Raw genomic sequence first — 17,036 nt, 5'->3', positions numbered from 1 at the left:
GCCACCCTTGGAGGTCAGCCAGTCTCAAACAAACCCACATATGTGATAGATGCTTCCTCCTCCCAGATGGCTCATGCATTTAATGTGTGCAAATAATTTTGCCCCATAGGACCAGAAGCCAAAGAAAATCTGATGGAGTCAACAGAAATGCCCTTCCCAGGCCTGAAAAATGGAGAAATATCAGGAAGCATTTGGTGACCACCGACTGCCATATATAATAGGCATTCTATGTGGACAGTTTTTTTAAGACTCAAAAGGAAAAGGGGTGTAGGTGCAGATGTGTGTGTGGACACACACACACACACACACACCAGTGAGGACACAAGTGCACAATGTATGTAAAAGTGTGGGCACACAAGGGCAGAATGTATGTGCAACTCTGTGGACACACACTCAGCCTACGTGATTTGTTGTCGATTCATACTCCTGCGTTGAAGTAAAGACCAGCCCATTTCATATAAATAATGTCCAGGAACGTGAGGGCACCCATTTCTCACAGAAAATTCGAGCCGAAGCAGTGCCTCCTGTCCCAAATGAAATGCCAGCCTCCCCACACAGGTGTCCCTTCCCTCTGGACTTTACCTGTCCTCCGGCGACGCCACCATCTAGAGAATGTCTTAGCTACGCCTTCTTGCGGCCACAGGAAGCTGCAGTCAGTCCCGCCGTCTCAGGGCGGATCCTTCATTCCCTTCCCCTGCGGGGCATCCAAGGCAGGGCTTAGCAGAAGGGGCAGTGGGGAAGCCAGCAACCGAGGGCGTCAGGGAGACGTGAAGATGGCGAGGGAAGATGGCAAGGCGACTGCTGGGCGGGGCCTGAGCGGTCCTCTGCGCCCTGGGCGCGCGCGTCTGCGCTGACCCACGTGCCACGCCCGGGTGGACGCCCCGCGCGCTGGGCTCGGGCGGGCTCCCTGCGCCGCGGAGGAGAAGGATAACACCGCCGCCCCGCCTTGGCCCCCACCGCCCGCGCCGCTTCCGGCGCTACAAAGCGAGGAAGCCCCCCACGTCGGGGCAGCCCTGCTTCCGGCCGAAGGGATGCGCCACGCGCGGTCTGCGTCCTACACCCTCCGCACCCGGCGGACCTGGCACACCCGGAAGGTGCGCCTTCCTTCGTCCACCCGAGGGCCTGGTGAGACTACCCGCACCCTTTCCCTTCAAACTCTCCGGGACCCTCTCCCATCCCCAATTGCTTTCCTCCTCACCGTGGCACCTCACTGTCCATGAACATTCACGTTCAGACCCCTAACGCTTGTCCTAGAGTTCCTCCCGCTCCCAGTTTCTACCTCTCACACAACTAATCATGAAATCTTAAACTTATTCATTACTAAAGTCTCAATAATTAATAACATTTGAACGCCTAATATTTTCCCAGACTAAACCTTCACTAAAAAGAAAGAAACGCTAAATATGGTTTCTCAGACATTCATTCAACAAACATTTTCTGCCAGACATACAGGTACATCAGGCACAAAGATGATAAGAACACAGCCACTGCCCTCAGGGAGTTCAGAGTGTAAAAGAAGGAGATAAACAAATTAACACATAATTTACAGCAGAGGGTAATAATTGTGGAGACAGAAGGGAAGTACAGACAAGTTGCCATGGGAGCTCAAACACCCAGCCCAGCCTGCTGAAGTAAATCACTGGGCCTGTGAATACCTCCAAGAGGAGAAAAGTCACCTTTACCAAGGCCTTGTGACAAAGGATGCACCCCTAGTTTGGGGTGAGAGGAGAGGTGCACAGGAATACAAAGCACTCAGAATATGGACATGCTGAAAAGGCCACACAGGCTGTTGAAAGTAGGGGGCATGTCCAACTTACCTTCAAAGCCCTGTTTCTAGCATAAGGTAAACAGAAGTTTCTTGAATTACAGCCAACACTCGTTGACCTATGGTGGATCAAGTGTATGTTGCTTTTCTTCCCAATCAGACTGAAAAAACTCTTCACGGGTAGAAACTAGGCCTTTTCTTAGGTCCACCAGAACCTTGGCACCTGATCAGTACAAAGCTGAAAGCACCCCTTGATTAAGGCAATAACTCGCTATCCTCTGGCCCCCAGTACCTGCAGTGGCACTGGAAGGACACCTCAGCCTCTCCTGGGAGAGGCTGCCAGGCCTTCCCAGATTACCCAGCCAGAAATCACTCCTCTCTTCCTCTTCCCTCCTATGGCCCTTGCATCTTGGGCTGGGGAGCTATGTACAGGCTATGGACTTGTCACCTGGAGCTCCCTGTGGGCAGAAATCACATGTTGCTCCTCTCTGCATCCCCACACTTGGAACAGCCACTGCACAGAAAAGAAGTCCAACACATGTATGGAGAAATAAATAATGTGATTGTGGAGTTGCTGCAGTTGTTCATTCATTCTTTCCTTTCTTCTTTTGGGTGAAAGACATTCGTGATACCTTTCAGGACCCACAAAGTCAGCCATTTCCTAAATGATCACTTAGAGTCCTATTGCCATGAAAACATAAATAAATAAAAAACAAACATAAGAAGAATCCATCATTCATCCTGCCTGTCCTTCACAGATCCTACCTCAGGGCAACCACATAGTTGAAGGAGGAATTTCTCTTTATGGAAGAGTCTATTTGATTAATGAAGAAGAAATGACAGGGTTAGAATATCACCACTTTGAACCCCAATGAATAATGGCTCTAGACAGTGATCATCAATGGCTGTTAAAATCCAAAAGAGAAAGAACAAAACGTGAGTGTTTTTTGATAGAACTATGCAAGACTACTGGTGAAATGTTCTTGTCAAAATATCAAGCCTGATCTAACCAAGCCTTTAGACCTACCAATGTGCAAGAAATACAGAGAACAGAGGCGCATGTTAAAGGATGCCACAGGAATGCCATCAGCAGAATCCAGGCTGTGAGAAGCCTTGTCCTAGAGGACAAGTGGCCGACTATTTTACGGATATAAAGCAAGGAGAAAAAAAAAAGAGAGGAGCGATATCTATAGGTTAAGAGACTTAAGAGATATATTAACCAAGTGTAATATATGGATCTTGTTTGGAAAATGGCTCAAACCAACTATAAAATTCTTTTGAGATTACTGAGAAATTTCAAACATTAACTGTGTACTTGATATTTAAAAATCACCCTCAATTTTTAGGTGTGATAATGGTATTGTGGCTATGTTTTTTTAAGTGCTTATATTGTAGGGATATGAACTAACATATAGATAAGGGACATAATAGATATGATGTCTGTAATTGGCCTCAAAATAATCTGATGGAGCAAAGGTGAAGAAATGGGTGGGGATATAGAGGAAACCAGATGGAGTTTCCTTGTACTAGTACTAAGTTCCTTGTACTAATTGAGGGTGATTTTTAAATATCAAGTACACAGTTAATGTTTGAAATTTCTCCTAGCCTCTCTCCTATTTTGTAGGTTTGAAATGTGCCCTGATAACAGGGTAAAAACAAAAAGATCAAAGATGTTGTTATTATTATTGGTATTATTATTATTAATGGGATTTTTTAGTGCTTCCCCTGTACCAGAGCCTGTGCTAAATACTTTTCACACAGTATCTTATTTAATCTTCTTATTTTAATCTTTACATAGTATCTTGTGACCTAGATACCATCAGCACTGTTTGAGGATGAGGGAACTCAGGCACAGAGAAGCTGAATAATGGCCCACAGTCACACAGCAAGTATATTGCAGAGATAGGATTTAAGTATAGACCTACAAAATGCAAGCCCACGTTCCCTCCCACTCCACCATCTCACTCACTGACACTGACTTCCCAGGGTGCAGGCATCACTCTCTCTGTTCGACAGATGAAGAAGCTGAGGCTCTGTTCAGCAATAAGTAAAGTTGAAGATATCTGAATCTTCTGACCCAGCAGTCTCTACTTGTAAACTGTAGGTAGCACATGCACACTAACAGACATACACAGGAACATCCATAGCAGGCCAGTTGGTAACCTTAAAGAATAGAAATAGCCCCACATCCCTCAACAGGAACATGGATAAATAAACCCGACTGTGTTCATACAATGGAATGGTGCAACCCAGTGAAAATGAATGCAGTTCATCTTTATGTATCAACCAGGAACTTTTCTCAAACATAAAGTTGAATGAAAAAGCAAGCACCCATCTTTCTGCAACAGTAGGATAACATTTATATAAAGTTATTAAACACAAAGCAATACTAAGTATTGCCTAGGGATGAATACACATGTTGTACAAGTACTAAAATGGCTATGGGGAGTTCTCATTAATGAACAGTGGTTAATGAACCCGACTAGCATCCATGAGAATGCAGGTTCCATCCCCGGCCTCGCTCAGTGGGTTAAGAATCTTGTGTTGCAGTGAGCTGTGGTATAGGTCGCAGACAAAGCTCAGATCCGGAGTTGCTGTGGCTGTGGGGTAGGCCAGCGGCCACAGATCCAATTGGACCCCCAGCCTAGGAACCTCCATATGCCGTGGGTGCGACCCTAAAAAAAAAGAAAATTAAAAAAACAGCTGTGGGAGCAACATGGTTGGACCTAGAGATTATCACACTGAGTGAAGTAAATCAGACAAAGACAAATACATGATATCATTTATAGGTGGAATCTAATAAAAGTGATACAAAAGAATTTATTTAAAAAGCAGAAACAGGAGTTCCTGTTATGGTTCATCAGATTAAGAATCCAACTAGTATCTGTGAGGGTGCAGGTTCAAGTCCTGGCATCATGCAGTGGGTTAAAAGATTTAACGTAGCCAGGAACTGTGCTGTAGGTTGCAGACATGGCTCAGAGCTGGTGTGGCTGTGGCTGTGGCTGTGGCTGTGGCCAGCAACTACAGCTCTGATTTTTTTTTTCTTTTTTTGCTATTTCTTGGGCCGTTCCTGTGGCATATGGAGGTTCCCAGGCTAGGGGTCCAATCAGAGCTGCAGCCACTGGCCTATGCCAGAGCCACAGCAACTTGGGATCCAAGCCGCTGTCTGCAACCTACACCACAGCTCATGGGAATGCCAGATCCTTAACCCACTGAGCAAGGCCAGGGATCGAACCCACAACCTCATGGTTCCTAGTCGGATTTGTTTTTTGTTTGTTTGGTTTTTTTTTGTTTGTTTGTTTTTTGTGGTTGTTGTTGTTGTTGTTGTTGCTATTTCTTGGGCCGCTCCCGCGGCATATGGAGGTTCCCAGGCTAGGGGTTGAATCGGAGCTGTAGTCACCGGCCTACGCCAGAGCCACAGCAACGCAGGATCCGAGCCGCGTCTGCAACCTACACCACAGCTCACGGCAACGCCAGATCGTTAACCCACTGAGCAAGGGCAGGGACCGAACCCGCAACCTCATGGTTCCTAGTCGGATTTGTTAACCACTGCGCCACGACGGGAACTCCTCCTAGTCGGATTTGTTAACCACTGAGCCACGACGGGAACTCCTACAGCTCTGGTTTGACCCAGAGCTCAGGAACTTCCATATACCGCAGGTGCAGCCCTAAAAAACAAAAACAAACTCACAGATTTCAAAACAAATCTTATGGTTAACATAGGTGGAACTTTTGGGGGAGGGAAGAATTGGGAGGGTGGAAATAACACATGCACACTACTGTATAAAATAGGTGATGAACAAGAAACTACTGTATAGCACAGGAAAATCTCAATAGTTTGTAAAAACCTATATGGGAAAAAGAATAGATATATTTATATTTATGACTGATGCACTTTGCTGTACACCTAAAACTCATACAACATGGTAAATCAACTACATACCAATAAAATTAAATTAAATTAAAAATAATAAAACAGCTATAGGGATACTTAACACCAAATTTACCATGGTAATCACTTCAGGAGAGAGGGACAGAGAGGGATCAAGGAAGGGATACAGAGGGGCGCTCAGCTATATCTATAAGATTTATTTCTTAAAAAGAAAGATGTGTGGTTCATGAGGCCGTTGAGAAGCAGCAATCCATACACTTTCAGTGGGAATGTACACTGCTTCCCTCTATAGGGAGGGTAATTTGGTAATGTCTGTAAAGTTACAAGTACACATACTCTGACCCAACTCTACACTTCTAAAAATTTTTGTACAGATATATGCACCCATTTACAAAATGAGGTATATTTAAGATTGTATATTACAGTATTGGTTATAAAAGCAAAGGATTGCCCCTCTCCATCAGCTGACTTTAAACAAAAAGCAGGAGTTCCCATCCTGGCACAGCAGAAATGAATCCAACTAGTATCCATGAGGATGCAGGTTCTTCAATCCTTGGCCTTGCTCAGTGGGTGGGGGATCCAGCGTTGCCATGAGCTGTGGTGTGGGTTGCAGATGTGGCTCGGATCTGGTGTTGCTGTGGCTGTGGTGTAGCCTGGCAACTGTAGCTCCAATTCGACTCCTAGCCTGGGAACTTCCATATGGCGCGGATGTGACCCTAAAAAAAGAAAAGCAAAGGGTTAAAAACAGGGTATACTATACAGCTCTAAAAAAAGAATGCATTGGAGTTCTCATCGTGGCTCAGTGGTTAACAAATCCGACTAGGAACCATGAGGTTGTGGGTTCGATCCCTGGCCTTTCTCAGTGGGTTAAGGATCTGGCATTGCCATGAGCTGTGGTGTAGGTTGCAGATGCGGCTCGGATCCCACATTGCTGTGGCTCTGAGGTAGGCTGGCAGCTACAGCTCCGATTGGACAACTAGCCTGGGAACCTCCATATGCCACGGGAGCGGCCCTAGAAAAGGCAAAAAGTCAAAGAAAAGAGAGAATGTATCGATAGGGAAAGAGTTCTAAGATGCAGAACACTGTGCATTAGATGCTGCCATGTGTAATAAGTGAGGGGAGTGGGGCAGAAGAATGTACGTGGTAGGTTTGCATACACATAAAATATGTCCAGAAGCATATACGTGAAATTAGGCTGCCTGTGAGATGGGTGACTTGGAGACAGTAGGGGGAGACTTTTCATTGTAAACCTGCTATAGTTTTTAAACTTTGGTATGTGCATATATGCTGCCTATTGAAGGAGTAATAAAATGTTACAGCTCAAACTCAGCAAGTTTCCACAATCTCAAGGCTGATTTCAGTAAGAACTGGGACGGGGTCTGTGTCAACTACTCCACCATGGTGGCTCCCAGCCTGTGGGAGCTATGCATAGGAGACAGTACCAGGCACCAGGACCTTTATTCCGTGGGCACTATCTCTGTGGCCTAGAACAGACTTATGTATTTCTGGACCTGAGTTCCCATCACCCACGTAAGAGGGGCCCTTCCTGTTCAGACATGCTACTAACTCCCAATCCTCAGAAGTGCTGCCCCTAGCAAAAGGCTAGGGCCAAGAGGTATCTGGAACAGAGCACATCAGCATCTTGGACCGTTCCTACTCAAATCCCCCAAATCCCGACCACTGTTTCCCCAACAAAAGCTTGCTTGTACCACCACAGCAGCCTGTCAGCAATTACCCCCAATTATGAACCCAGAGCCCAGCAAAGCCTCAATTAGTCTCAAAAGGGGCCTGAGGAGGGGCCAGCTGCACGGCGTAGTGGCCACATATCGCCTCCACCCACAAGGGCAGCACACTCCACTCAGTGAAGCCCAGTGAGCACTTGACAATGATGTCCCCTCAGGATATGGTCCTAAGAAGAAGGCTGTTGGCTCTCCTTCTCACAGTGACCAATCCCTGCAGGGCCCGGTCAAGCACTCTGTCCCAAAGGGCAGCACTCCAGACTTCATGCTCTCTCCCTGCACAGACCATACGCATCCTTCCCATTTCCTGCTTTCCAGGCAAGGTGTGACATCTGCAGGCCATCATCCATCAACCCCTACTGAAGATCCCTGGATGAACCTAAAGATGGAGGGATGCCCCAGGCTGATGCCCTTAAAGCACCATGGTTATGGATTTGGCTGAACATGTTGGGAAGAGAACCAAATGCCCATTTTTTCCCAGTGAAACATGGCCTCTGAACTCTTCTTGGAAGCATCCAGAAACAGATTTGCCCTGAGTCTAATCTTCTCCTGCAAATTCCCTAAAGGAACACCATCAGATTGCTGAGCCCAGGACTTAACCAGCTTTGAGGTTTTCCTGAATTGGCCCCCATGCCCGTCTTTGCAGTGGGTGTGGGTGTGGCTATAAGAAAGGTTGTGTGCGTCTGCGTGTACACAGATCTCAAGCCTGGGTGTGACTGTGTATGTGGGAGGATCAGAGGTTATAGGAAATGGGTTTCATAAATAGCAGCTAGAATTGGTCTGATGGAAGGAAAGATTTCCTGACCTGGCAGGAATAAACAGAAGCACACACGCAGAGGTGAAACTCAGGGCTTCAAAGTCAAATGGCCACTTAGTAGCTGGGGGCCTTCAGCAAGTTACTTAATAACTTCTCTGAGCCTCAGTTGCTTCATTTATTAAACGGGACTAGTACCAAGTCCTCATTCATTTGCCACAAAAATGAAATGAGAAAATGTATGTAATCTCCTTGGCTCAAAATAAGTGCTTAGAAAGGGTAACTATCTGGAGTTCCCTTGGGGTGGAGCAGGTTAAGGATCCAGCATTGTCACTGCAGCAACTCAGGTCACTGCTGAAGCATAGGTTTAATCCCAGACCCGCAGATGTGGTCAAAAAAGAAAGGTAGATATTTTATTTCTTTATAGTGACGACAATAATAAAAATTGCTGGAGGCACACAGAAGTCTTTAGAGAATGCTTTCTAGAAGCAAAAGGCCCTTGTACAGCATGTCTATCTGTCTGTCTACATAGCAATGTAATTTGTTCTTCCACTTTGGAAAATTGTTTGGCATTTTCTACTAAAACTAAACAGATGCCTATTCTCCTAGGTAGTCATTTAAAAGTAATGAAATGCTGGAAGATAACAAGAAAAGGAATGTATATATACGTATGACCAGGTCACTCTGCTATACAGCAGAAATTGGCACAATATTGTAAATCAACTATAATTCTTAAAAATGATTTTAAAAAGAGTAACGGAATGCCCTTAACAGGTAAAAAATGTTGACAGCTAATTTATTTATGATGTCCCAAAACTGGAAACAACACAAATGTCCATCCATAGGTAAATGGATGAGCAAATTATGGAATATCACACAACAATAAAGAAAAGTGAATGTCTGATACACACTAAAAAATAAATGGATATCAAAAATATATTATGTGGAAGAAAACATACCCAAAAGAGTACATGTTATATGCCCTATTTATATGAAGCTCAAAGCAGGCAAAGTTAATCTACAGTGATAGAAATCAGAACATTCACTACCATTGGTAGTGGATATTGATGAGGAAAATATTTGAGGTGACAGAAATATTAATGTTCTGCATTTTGATCAGAGCAGAGGTCACATGGTATATATGTAAAAATACATCAAGCTGTACCTTGAGATGCATATGGTTTACCATATGTAAGCTATACAGCACACACACACACACACACACACACAATATTTTGGCATGATGGACATCTCCTTTAGAAGGCCAGTAATAAAAAACACAAAACTCAGCCCATCCTTCCCCTGGACTTCATCAGAGCTAGAATCTAAGGAGTTCCCACTGTGGCATAATTGGCAGTGTCTCTGAAGCACCAGGATGCAGGTTCAATCCCCAGCCCAGCACAGTGGTGTAGGTCACCACTGTGGCTCAGATCTGATATCTGGCCTGGGGAACTCCATTTGCCACTGGAAGTCTGAAAAAGAAAAAAAAAAAAAAACGGAGTTCCCCGGTGGCCTAGGAGTTAAAGGATCTAGCGTTGTCACTGCTGTGGCTTAGGTCACTGCTGAGGCGAGGGGTTGATCCCTGGTGCAGGGTAAAAAAAAGAAAAACTAGGCATCTAAGACTGCCCTCCTGCGTGGAGGCTTTTTAGATGGTGCCCATTCGTGGAGAGAAAGGTGAATGAGGACCAAGAGGAAGGGCTCTCTTAGGCATCCCCCCATGGGCCTGCTTGGGGCTCCAGACAGCAGGCCTTACCTTGCAAGCCAGCCGCCACAGATGCAGAGCCCTCTCTATTTCTAGTAAAGTTTAGTTTGAATGTTTCAGACAGGTCCTTGCCATGATCAGGGAACCAGGAAGGTGGCCTATGTCCCTGCCTATGGTTCAGCAATATGGTTGCACCACCATAATGAACAGATAGCCCAGAGAACTCTCAGATCCCGAGCTGACTCTCGGTGGTCCAGCCACTCGTACTCAACTGTAGTCCCTTTCTTAGAAATTCCACTTCATTACAAGGAAAGTAGCATCTCTCAATTCTCTCTGTGGAGCACACCAATGTTCCAATTTTACTCCAATGCATTCCATCTTGGGAGGAAGCACAGATAAGAAGTAGCGGACAGAGTCTCTGCCCATCAGATCTTACGGTTTGGATGTGGAAAAAGACAACTTTAAACAACAACACATCATTCACTCGAGCATGTATCAGGGCCAAATGGCAGGAACTCACTGTTCGGGGCTAAACAACACAGCTTTGGGCCATGGGAGACATGGCCATGGAATATCAGAGGAAGGTGGTCAGCAGCTCCTGCCACCCTAGACTTCTCTTTCTAGGAACATTCCAAAGGTCTTTGGAGGGGGGAGGTCCTGACGTGGCCCAGGAAACAGACCCTCTGCCTTTTCTCCCTGAATCAGGCCTACAACTGCCATGCAGTCTGCCTGGTACAGGGTAGGGCATACATTCCTTGGGGCAAAGAGGTGCTGGTGGACTTTAGGCCCAACATCAGTTAGGTAAGGAGGAACCCAAAACTCTGGCCTACTGCTTCCCAGCCCAGCCACACAGGGTGGGGTGGGGGTCGGGGGTGGGGGGTAGGGATAGATTCAGCTAGATAGTTATGAACTAGATACAGCTCTCAGCTTTCATCTGTGAATTCTTTCCCAGAATGGGTAATGGCTTTTCTTTTTCTCTCTCTCAATCTCTTTCTGTCTCTCTCCCTCCCCCAAACACGTATTTGGGTAAGCAACTCTGCTAATCCCAGGCAGAATAATACCTGTTGGCCTGGGGCCCCGCGCTGCATGAGTATATGTGCATGCAACCTTCTCTGCAGCCCATCAGTTCTGGCAGTGCCCTCAGCTAAAAGACAGAGATGAAGCCTGTGTGAGTGGCCTGGGTCAAAGTGCAACAGGGGCATGTTCTGTACCTGAGCTTCTTGAAAGAACTCTAAACAGCACCTTCACCAGGGGAACATGCAGGTAGCATCCCAGTCACTCTAACCACAGGCCAAGGACGTCAGAGAATTCACAGGCAGGCATCTGGGAGTCAGACTTGCAGACATAGAGCCAAGAGCTATGTGTCATGGGATAGTTGGGTGTGGGAGTGTGTGAAGAGGATTAGAGTTCCAGTATCAAATTGACATGTTTTCCACCCAAAATGTGCAGGATCTGAACTAGTGTATGTGACAGCATAATGTAAGAGAGTAATGGGAAAAAGGAGAACTGGAGGGGATAGTGAGGTGGCTGAGAGGGAAGGGATGGTGGAGTGTGTGACCTGGGTAGAGAGACCTGGAGTCCATTGGGTAGGGTAGAGTGGGTCGGGGTGCTGCTGACAGTTGTTGAGGTGCGGAGTCTCATGAGGATGGACTAATACGTGTATTTCAAACTTCTCTTTTCCCGCCGTGGCGCCGCAGAGTTCTCTCTCGCCCGGCAGGAGCAGGGAGCGGTGGGTGTTGGAGGGTCCCTCCGCGAGAGAGTCGGAGGGACCTGATTCAGGCGGCTGGCGGCCGCGCTGGACGAGCCCAGAGGCCCCAGGGACCGCCTCGGGGCCGCGGGGGTCGCTCACCTAGCAGGGCCGGGCCGCCGGGATCCCGAGGCTGTTGCAGGATTGCGATGAAGAGAGGAGCCTCTCGCTCCATCAGAGCCGAGTGAACCTCTCGCCCCGGTTGTCGGGGCCTCAGCGGAGCTGCACGGGCGCGGTGCAGGCGCGGGGCCAGCGGGAGCGCTCGGTCGGCGTGTCTTTGCACCGCGGGAAGCCCAGAGCTGCAGCAGCGGGGCCCCGGGAAACCCGGCCTGAGAGGCTGGGAGCTCCGCCCGACCCTTGAACGCGGGCACCGCCCCGAGGTCACTGGGCCAGAGCCCTGCGCTGCCGCCACGCCTCAGCGAAGAGGGATGGCTCTGGGGCCCCACACAAGTCAGCGTGATCCGTCCTGTGAGGGGGATCCCGACCTTGCCTGGAAGCAGGGCTCTATGCAGCCTGTCCAAGAGGGTTGAGAAGTAAACCAAGGCGCCCCACCGCTTCCTGGAGAAATTAATACCTGGGAGGCAGGACTCTTCTTCTTTCCACTCAGAACGTCCTTTAAAGGAACCCCTTCCTTTACTCCCCCCCCCCGCCCCCCACACACACTCCTTAAAGGCTGAAAAGGGAGCCGAGTTTGGAATTCGGGGAAGTGATGACACACACAACAATGCTGTCACACCTGGCTGATGCAGGCCAGCAGCGGAAATGCCTGCAAGTGCGCCCCGCGCGGGCAGGGGAGGGGTGTCTCCGAGGAGAGAGAGAAAGACAGCCTGGGTGGTCAGAAAAAAATCGAGGAGGGACCATCCCCCCCCCCCCCAAGGTGGGCCCAGACCCAGGTGTGGAGGCTCTGGGGGAGGACGGGCACTGGGGTCAATCTGCAGCAACTCCAAACCCAACTCCCACCCACAGTCGGGGCACAAATGAGGGTAAGGAAGAAGAAAAACACCTTTCCTCTTGGTCAGGAAGCAGCCGCAGAGGTTTTGAAGAAGAGCTGCTTCCCGAAGTATGTTAGGAGCAGTGAAAGAGAACACTTTCACTGAAGCCACTCTGACATCTTTTCAATGGTGGGTAGAGGAAGGTATTTGGCGAGGTGAATTTCCGACAGCCCTGCTCCTTAATGTGGTGGTCAGATCAGGCTGCCCTGCTGACTTCTCTGGAATCATCTTCAAGATGCTGAATTCCAAAGAGCCCAATCATCCTGGTCGCCTTTCCTTTAATCAGGGGCCCATGTGGGAAGACGCAAATGCAGGTGGCCTGTGGCTGCTGGGGCCATGGGCCATCAAGGGTTCTTCAGGCTCCCTCAGAGTCTGGGCAGCTTGGGAGGAAGAGATAGTGACAGGCATTGGGCCAACCGCTTCAGACATGCCTAACACTGACAACACACACCTGTGTGACATCCACTCAGTCCACCTTCCTCCACAAAGTCTCCTGGATCCATCAGCACAAGAAGTTTGGAGCATGGACTCAAAACACTGGCCATCTCTCACGTATTTTGTGACTGCAGACTTTTTGTCAATGCTGAGTTAATTGTTAAAAGCCACACCTGACTATTTTGCCAGCGCTGATTTCCCCCGAGACAACTTCTGTGCATGCAACTTCCCAATCAGACTTCTGCTGGAAGTAGGTGAGAATTCATCCCTCAGCCCTGGAAAAAGATCAGAACAAGTGTCTTGTCAGGAAAGAAATGTTTGAACTGCCTCCTTCACAGCCTGTTGTTTTTCTTCCTAGACTGTGATAGAATATGTACACTGGCAGCGAGAGAGGGAGGAAGAATTGAGAAAGAAAGAAAAGAAAGGGGGAAGGAGGAAGGAAAGGAAAGAAGGAATAAAGGAGACAGGGGAGAGAAAAGAGAAGAAAAAGAAAATGTAATATTTATGAGCCACATTTACTGATATATGATACACATATATAAGAGGTATAAGTATAAACGTGCTTTTCCCATAAATATAAATCTCATGCCTTGTACGTGTGCATCTCTTTTTCTGTACTAGCACACGCACATCTGGAGGGCTGATATCTCTCTGCACATACATATACAGTCCCCCAAACCCCCATCGCTACATTCGCGTCGGAGCAGGAGCAGAGTGGGGTCTACTTGGCGTTATTAGAACACACATCCAACTCGTAGGACTATGACGCGCATACTGAGCAGAGATCTGGTCCCTGGGTCCAGGGGCGGTGCAAGGAAGGGCAGAGGGCTTTCTGCAGGAGCCCCTGGGCGTCTCTTCCCAGCGATCCTCTTCCCAAGCTCCGTCCGGGCTCAGTCACTCGGAGAGAAGCGAGGGACAGGCAAGGCCGAAGTTTCTTCGTTCAGCGACACGCGTTTCTGGGCGGATTCTCCCAAAGTTAACCCGCAGTTCTCTCCACTCCACCCCCGGCCGGCCCGCTCGCCATCCCGCCCCTCCCCCGGGCCGGAGCTAGAAGTTTAGCCCCAAGCCAGCAGCAAAGAGCGGAGCAAAGGAGTCGTTTTCTTCCACCTGGAAGCTGCGAGGAGGCTTGGCGCGCCTCTCCCCGCTAGGACCCGAGCCCCCTCGGCCCGGGTGGAGTGCAGACAGAGCCGCTGGGGCCCTCGGCATCTCCCAGCCCTGTCCGCAGAGCGAGCACGGGCAGATTCAAGGGCTTGTGAGAGCGTGAGCCGGGCTGTCCGCGGGGCCCCCTAAGCTCTCTGGGAGGGGGCAGGCCGGTCTTGGCTATGCGGGGCGTTTACAAAAAGTGACTTGGAGATGAACTCTCCCGTGCGCGACTGGCCTCCCCGCTATAGGGGCGAAGGCGCCTGACGCAAGCGGAACTCGGCGGAGCCCATACGAATCAGAACAGAGCGAGGCTCCTGGCGCACTAGGGACTCCAGGAGGCAGCTCTGCCAGAGACGCGGGTCTTGTCTCGGGAAACCGGAGGGTGGGGGAGGGGAAGAGCGCAGAAAAGAAAACCCACCGAGGCGGGGACTGGCCTCGGCGGGGAGGGGCGGCGGGGCCGGAGCCCCTCTCAGTTGGGCGTACTCCCCATGGCCAAAGGCTGAACTCCACTCCTGCCGGCCGTTTCCCAGGGGGAAGGAAAAGAAGAGGAGCGAGGAGCGAGAGGCCGCCAGCGAGAGCACAGACAGCATCCGCAGTCTCCAGAAGTTTGAGACTCGGCGGTGAGCGGACTTTTGCGCCTGGACTTTTTGCTGCGCCAGATCCAGCGGGAAAGAGCAGAGGCTGCCTGGCTTCGGCGTGCCGGCTTTGTCATGATGGCCAGCTACCCCGAGCCCGAGGACGCCGCGGGGGCCCTGCTGGCCCCGGAGACCGGCCGCACCGCCAAGGAGCCCGAGGCGCCGCCGCCGCTGAGCCCAGGAAAGGGCGGCGGCGGCGGCGCCAGCACAGCCCCGGAGAAGCCCGACCCGGCGCAGAAGCCCCCATACTCGTACGTGGCGCTCATCGCCATGGCGATCCGCGAGAGCGCGGAGAAGAGGCTCACGCTGTCCGGCATCTACCAGTATATTATCGCCAAGTTTCCGTTCTACGAGAAGAACAAGAAGGGCTGGCAGAATAGCATTCGCCACAACCTCAGCCTCAACGAGTGCTTCATCAAGGTGCCGCGGGAGGGCGGCGGCGAGCGCAAGGGCAACTACTGGACGCTGGACCCGGCCTGCGAGGACATGTTCGAGAAGGGCAACTACCGGCGTCGCCGCCGCATGAAGCGGCCTTTCCGGCCGCCACCGGCGCACTTCCAACCCGGCAAGGGACTCTTTGGGGCCGGAGGTGCCGCGGGCGGCTGCGGCGTGGCGGGTGCGGGGGCCGACGGCTATGGCTACCTGGCGCCCCCCAAGTACCTGCAGTCCGGCTTCCTCAACAACTCGTGGCCACTACCGCAGCCGCCCTCACCCATGCCCTACGCCTCCTGCCAGATGGCGGCGGCCGCAGCGGCCGCAGCAGCAGCGGCGGCGGCCGCGGGCCCCGGCAGCCCCGGCGCGGCTGCGGTGGTCAAGGGGCTGGCTGGCCCCGCCGCCTCGTACGGGCCATACTCACGCGTGCAGAGCATGGCGCTGCCTCCGGGCGTAGTGAACTCGTACAACGGCTTGGGAGGCCCGCCCGCCGCGCCCCCGCCGCCGCCGCACCCCCACTCACACCCGCACGCACACCATCTGCACGCCGCCGCTGCACCCCCGCCGGCGCCGCCACACCACGGGGCTGCCGCACCACCTCCGGGCCAGCTCAGCCCCGCCAGCCCGGCTACCGCCGCGCCCCCGGCGCCCGCGCCCACCAACGCGCCCGGCCTGCAGTTCGCCTGCGCCAGGCAGCCCGAGCTCGCCATGATGCATTGCTCTTACTGGGACCACGACAGCAAGACCGGCGCGTTGCACTCGCGCCTCGATCTCTGAGAGTCTGGCGCACGCCGGCTGCGAGGATGCAGGGACGCGCGACGCCAGCCTTGGCCGCAGTCACCGCCGCCAGCCGGACCGCGCGCCCGCTGAGGCCGCTCCCTGAGCCAGCGCCCACGGCCCCTCTGCGCGTCCTCGCTCCCCTCGGCTCCTCTCGCTCCCCTTTGTCTCCGCTTCTCCTCCTGTGCTCGCCTCCCTGCCCTCTATGCCCTTTAGCTCCACCGGCCTGCAGGCCGCCTCTCCTCGCGCTTTCCGTAGGCCTCGTCTCCTCCAGGCGGCCCAACGACCAGGCTGGATACCTTTTGCCAAAATTCACTGCGGAGAGGAAGTGCCCGAGGCCGTGGTGCAGTCGGCGGGGGTCGGCGGCACAGACCTCCTGGCCTTCTCTCACAGGTCGGTGCGCTCGCGCTCAGCTTTCCCGGCCCGGCTGCCCCGCCATCCTTGGCTAGAAGCGCCGGCATGGGCCCGCAACGCGACCCGCGCCGCCCGAGAAAGGGACGATCGTGTACTTGCTCCGCGTACCCACTTGGAGCTGTTCAGAAGCCCCTTGCCGGGGCCTACTGGGCAGGGCGAGGGTTGGACCGAAGCAGGGAGCCAGGGCCGCCCGCTCGGCGGCCTGTGTCCGGGTTTACACCGCATCCCGGCTCAGAGAGAGGCTGCGTTTCCTTCACTCTCCATCCCGGCGCTTCGGGCCCCTCCAGGCCCAGGCGGCTGGCTAACGTTCGAGAGGTCTATTTTAGATGATATCAAAAAAAATATTTTTTTAAGGGAAAAAAAACTCACCGGGAAAACCGGCGACGTATTGTGGCCTTGGAGTTTACTAAAGCATAACATGAAAATCTTCTATTCCAGGAGATTTGAAGTAGAATTCTTATCCAGCCTTCAAAAAGCTATGTTCGGAGAGGTAGGAGAATATGCTCAGTATCAGATGGTATCCTCTACAAATTAGAGGATACCCTCCACCTACCTTTTTAAAGAAATCAAAAACAAATTTCCCCCTATCTTCCAATGCTAGCCCCCAAG

At 51.1% G+C, this 17,036-nt stretch overlaps 1 protein-coding gene and 1 pseudogene across 1 annotated transcript; one reads left to right on the top strand and one right to left on the bottom strand.

The window, feature by feature from the left end:
* Positions 1–363: 363 nt before the first annotated feature.
* On the bottom strand, positions 364–11,774 carry LOC146397474 (uncharacterized; annotated as a pseudogene).
* A 3,105-nt stretch (positions 11,775–14,879) lies between these two features.
* On the top strand, positions 14,880–16,013 carry FOXL2 (forkhead box L2). The gene is given in 1 exon segment (NM_001244665.1): positions 14,880–16,013. A coding segment is annotated over 1 exon segment (1,134 nt).
* Positions 16,014–17,036: the final 1,023 nt, after the last annotated feature.

Source organism: Sus scrofa, chromosome 13 (assembly GCF_054392235.1).
Source record: "Sus scrofa isolate SSC_HxYL_T2T_F1_AM1 chromosome 13, Sscrofa_HxYL_maternal_Yorkshire_Landrace_v2.0, whole genome shotgun sequence".
NCBI lineage: Eukaryota > Metazoa > Chordata > Mammalia > Artiodactyla > Suidae > Sus > Sus scrofa.
This window is presented reverse-complemented; position numbering and strand designations above follow the sequence as displayed.